The 5,000-nt window shown below is 38.1% G+C and overlaps 1 protein-coding gene across 3 annotated transcripts in view; it reads right to left on the bottom strand.

Annotated features, from left to right (window-relative positions):
• Positions 1-5,000, bottom strand: part of LOC137626575 (phenazine biosynthesis-like domain-containing protein 2) — a 9,623-nt gene that overhangs the window by 819 nt on the left and 3,804 nt on the right. For all 3 annotated transcript variants that reach the window (XM_068357609.1, XM_068357611.1, XM_068357610.1), the window contains exons 3-6: positions 4,282-4,480; positions 3,012-3,255; positions 1,213-1,394; positions 167-229 (exon numbers count right to left, since the gene is read on the bottom strand). In XM_068357609.1, the coding sequence (XP_068213710.1) occupies positions 167-229; positions 1,213-1,394; positions 3,012-3,255; positions 4,282-4,480 (688 nt within the window). The remainder of the gene's footprint in view (positions 1-166; positions 230-1,212; positions 1,395-3,011; positions 3,256-4,281; positions 4,481-5,000) is intronic.

Genomic DNA, 5,000 nt, shown 5'->3' with positions numbered 1-5,000 from the left:
TATTATTATTATTCAGGCAATGCAGTAGCAAAAAATGATTTATGGTTGCATTGTAATTAAAGTTGTAAATACTCATGAAATAAATATTATTTGTTTTTCTGAAGGAACCACCAATATATATATATATATATATATGTGTGTGTGTGTGTGTGTGTGTCATACTTACAAAGCAATTCTTTAGTTCCCAATTCTTCAGTCCAGTATGGTCCTAAAACAGTATGTGCCGAACCTAGAAAACCAAGGTTTATTAATTGCTATAATTACTAATTATTATTATTATTTATATCATAATTAATGTAAATCTAGACTAAATTAAATTAATTATATCAAATAATATAAAAGAGAAAATGAACTTGAAATAACCATCATCATCTACGCCTATTGACGCAAAGGGCCTCGGTTAGATTTTCGCCAGTTTTAGGGTAGTTGTGGCCTGATTGGTAACGTCTCTGCCTATTGAACGCCAGACTGGGGTTCAAGTCCTGCTCAGACTCCTTAGTGCCTTTTATATCTGCAACCTTACCATCTTTATGAGCTAAGGATTGGGTGTTTGGGGGGAGCCTATAGTTCTATCTGCTGAGTCATCAGCAGCCATTGCCTGGCCCTCCCTGGTCCTAGCTTGGAGAGGGGGCTTGGGTGCTGATCATATGCATATATGGTGAGTCTCTAGGGTATTGTCCTGCTTGCTAGGACAATGTCACTGTCCCTTGCCTCTGCCATTCATGAGCGGCCTTTAAACCTATAAACCTTTAAGTCGTCTCTAACTTGAACTTTTAAATCAACATCTCTTTAAACATCATCTACTTCACGCTTTATAGTCCTCAGCCATGTAGGCCTGGATCTTCTAACTGCTAAGCAAGTAAATTTAAAGATTAATTCCAACTATTTATAAAAAAGAGAAATTAGTTCACCAAACGTTCAGCTTGGCTCCAGAAGGCACTAGAAGAGTTGGAAGACCCAGGCGTACATGGCTGAGGTCTATGAAGCGTGAAGTAGGAGATGATGACTGGTGAAATGTTGAATTAAAAGCTCAAGATAGAGACGACTGGCGAAATCTAACCGAGGCCTGTTGTGTCGGTGGGCATAGGAGGAGATGATGATGAGACGACTGGTGAAATCTAACCGAGGCCGTTTGCGTCAATGGGTGTAGGAGGAGATGATGATGATGATTTATAAAAAGCTAAAATAGAAAAAAAATAAACCTTAACATACCAGTCACTGGGTCTTCGTTGACGCCATACAGCGGAGCCAGGAATCGAGAGAAGACGTGGTACTTCGAAGACCCGCCCTTGTGGGCGTCCCCGGCGATAGTGAGGATGACGCCCATGACCAGGGACCCGTCGTGGACCTTGGCCATCTCGCTGTAGTTCGGCTGAAGGTTTTCGAGGTCCTTCCTGATCGAAGGACAAGGTCAGATGGTTAAGGGTCAAGGAAATGGTTGAATTTTTGGTAGATTTCTCAGTAAATTTTAACTGATCAAATTCCAAGGACAAGTGGACAAAGGTCTTTATATCTAATAGCTGTTAAAAATCTGTTGATATTTCAATAATAAGGATATCTCTGTTCATATATCTTAAGGTGCGTTCACACTGGCAACATCGTGTCTACCGACATATCAACAACAAAGTTTGAAACCTTACAGTCAACATCGGTACACATATCGACAACAATGTAAGATACTTTGTCTACTACAATGTCTGGCAACATATTGGCAACACGCGTCAACTTGGTGAAGCCGTCCACACCTCATTCTAGAGACTTGTTGTGTGTCTGTCCGGGTATCTCCAACCACATCGACTCGTCCACACCAGGGTTGCCAACATATCACCAATAAATCTCTACCAACATCTCGACAACAATGGTTCGTCAACAGTCTAACAACTTGTTACCTACAAAGTTGTACACAGTGTTGTCGACATGTTTTGTCGCTAGTGTGGACGCACCTTTAGTCTAATATTTAGGATCTTTGATTGAAGGTGGGACTTTTTAATACTAGGATCTGTCAGTTCAAAATTCAAGGTCAATTAGTTATGGGTTAAGGTATATGCCCATTTGCTTATTAATCATCTTATATCTTTTAAAGTTCCACTCTTTGTTCAAACTTCAAGATTAGCTGAATAAGGATTGAGTTGGATTAAGTTAGATTATCAAATTCAGGCACAAGGATCGGAAAGTTCACTAAACGCTCATAAGTATTCAAATTGTTAAAAGTATTAGAAATATAACTTCATAAACTAGATTCACTTATCAGACATTTAAGATAAATGGAGGCTGTCTAAAATGAAGTTTTAAGGGATTCAGTATCTTTAGGTGAGGCTGGTCTTACATGCTTCTTATTACAAAGAAATACTGAAACCATGTCAACCTGGAATCATCTTATATCCAGAATCTTATTCCAAGGATTGGACACCCTGGATGCCAATGAGCTGTAATTGGGTAGCAGTATTTGCTAGTCCAAGACACAGGGCAAGATCTAGTAGCCTAACTATTAGTACTTGAGAAGATGTATGGCATTAGGCTATCCTTCTAGTTCCACCTGCTCTAAATGAGATTGGGGTGTATGGTGATCGTATATATATATATATATATATATATATATATATATTTATATGATAATTTTTGCACATTTAAACGTGTTTTTCATATTTGAAATAAGCCATATGTATTGATATATTAAAGTCTGGATTCTCTTAACGACCTCGGGATCAGAGCCCCAGGCGAAATCACTCAAAGGCTATAGTATCTGACCGGCCGGGTTTCAAACCCCGGTCCAGGATAGTTGTATGACATTGACCATACCACTTAGCCATACCACTTCGTGGCTAAGTGGTATGGTCAATGTCATACAAGTATCCTGGACCAGGGTTTGAAACCCGGCCGGTCAGATACTATAGTCTTTGAGTGATTTCGCCTGGGGCTCTGATCCCGAGGTCGTTAAGAGGATCCATACTTTAATGTATAATTTATATGGCTTATTGGGATATGTATATATATATGTATAATCCTCTTACCTTGTAACTGAATCATTAAACCTTATCAGAAGATACTTGATGGCGCTACAGAGTTTAACATCCTGGACTTTGGTCCTGAGAGTGGTCGTGGAGGCTTCAACGAGGGGCGCAAGAAGGGGAGTTTGCTTTGAATCCAGAGCGACGGCGGGATTGGCGGGGAAATCCATCACGAGTTGGTTGTCTTCTCTTCTGACGACCAAGACTCCACTCAGGGTTTCAAATTTGATTTCTTTATTCTTGTTACCTGTTGAAATAAGTTTCTTTGAACATGAAGAGGTATTGAAGATTAATTATGGAGATCTTTCACATAGAAGTTTTGGATTCCTACAGTAGTATACTCAGTCACCGGCTTAGAAATTGATGTTTTGATATTTACTTTGCTTGCCTACTATGCCAAAGTTCTCATGATAAAGTTACATAAAGACTTGAAAGGGAAATATTATAATCTTGTAATGTTACAGCTAAATCGATCTCGTCTGATAATGCTCTTAACACGTTTGAGTCTAATATCTAAATACATTTCGAATGGTAAATTTATAGATATATATAACCTATGGCGGTATACAATATCCATCCATAGGTTATTTACAGTGAAAAATATAACTTTTGACTCTTCAATCTGGAACGGCATGAAGATAGAGACTACACTTATAAGATTAGTATAAATAAGTACATCAGTAATATGAAAAAAATACATATTACCCAGTTTTGCCCTCTGGACTATATTGGCCATTATTGTTCTCCAAATTCACTTCTTATCTTAACTGAATTGATTCTCTTTCCTTTAATGTTCCCATCCTTATGATAGACTTAGACCTTGGAATTTACCTCATCTGAATAGCATTTTCCTCCAAATACTTTATGGTTTCTTTAGACCTCAGCTATATCGCTGATATTTTTTTGTATTATTGAGTGGGCCTTATCAATGACAATTATCCTTCCTCTTCAAATTTCCAATCTTCTTCAAGAATTTAAGCAGTATGTAGGGGTAACACAAGAAGCAAGAAACTGTGTCAGCTCAAGGCATTAACAATCTTTGTCAGTTTAAAGTGCTAGTAGTTAGTCTTTCCTAGTTGAGTGTCATGCTGAGCTAGGTTCATGGGTATTCATCCTGCTCTATCAGTAGCTTAAGCAATTCCAAGCCTTGGCAAAGATTTAGACTGCATGCTTTGGTCAATAAGTTCACTTTGCTCTCCACTTTCCTTGGAAGGGGAGATTTTGTACCCGGAATCGACAAGCAACCAACCGCAACTCCAAAAGTATAACTCACCAAGACAAGAGAAGATTACGTGGGAGGACGCTAGGGTGGCATGTCCGCACAGGCGTATCTCTTTGACCGGGGTGAACCATCGCAGAGAAAACCTGCCTGCTTCGGTCCAATCTAAGCCTGAGCCTATGGGTCGGATGTAAGCCGTTTCGGAGAGGTTCATTTCGCTGGCAATTTTCTGTAATGTTTCGTCGTTCACGTCCTGAAACGATATATTCAGATGTGATAAATAGCAGTACTTAGTTCGTTTAGGTTAAGCTGGTCCTTACTTATGAGTAGCCTGTTATATGCTTTAAGTTATTAAAGGTTATGAGATGTATAGTGTGAAGCTCTGCACTCTTTATAACATAAACTGGGATAAATAGTGCAACCATAGTGTTCTTAATCATTTTCTAGACTTTGTCATACCTTTCGATAGCTAATCATGAAGAATTATCAAACAAATACAGCAAATTCTTATCTTATAAAGGTCTTTATAAATAATGATGGTTGAGATTTAAGAGAGTAGTTGTTTATTATCTATTACAAATGAATGCGATACTCGCTCCTGATTCTAAGATAATATATTGACTACTCTCAGCCATTGTACTTTAAGTTTGGAAGTTATTATCATTAAGAATAAAAATTCTTTAGATATAATCAATGCATTTTTACTATGCAACTAGAGGAAACTTAATAACATATCAAAGATTTATGCACTGAAATCTCTATGAAATCATAAA

Source organism: Palaemon carinicauda, chromosome 34 (assembly GCF_036898095.1).
Source record: "Palaemon carinicauda isolate YSFRI2023 chromosome 34, ASM3689809v2, whole genome shotgun sequence".
Classification (NCBI taxonomy): domain Eukaryota; kingdom Metazoa; phylum Arthropoda; class Malacostraca; order Decapoda; family Palaemonidae; genus Palaemon; species Palaemon carinicauda.
Note: the sequence above shows the minus strand (reverse complement) of the source record. Positions and strands in the feature narration are given on the sequence as shown.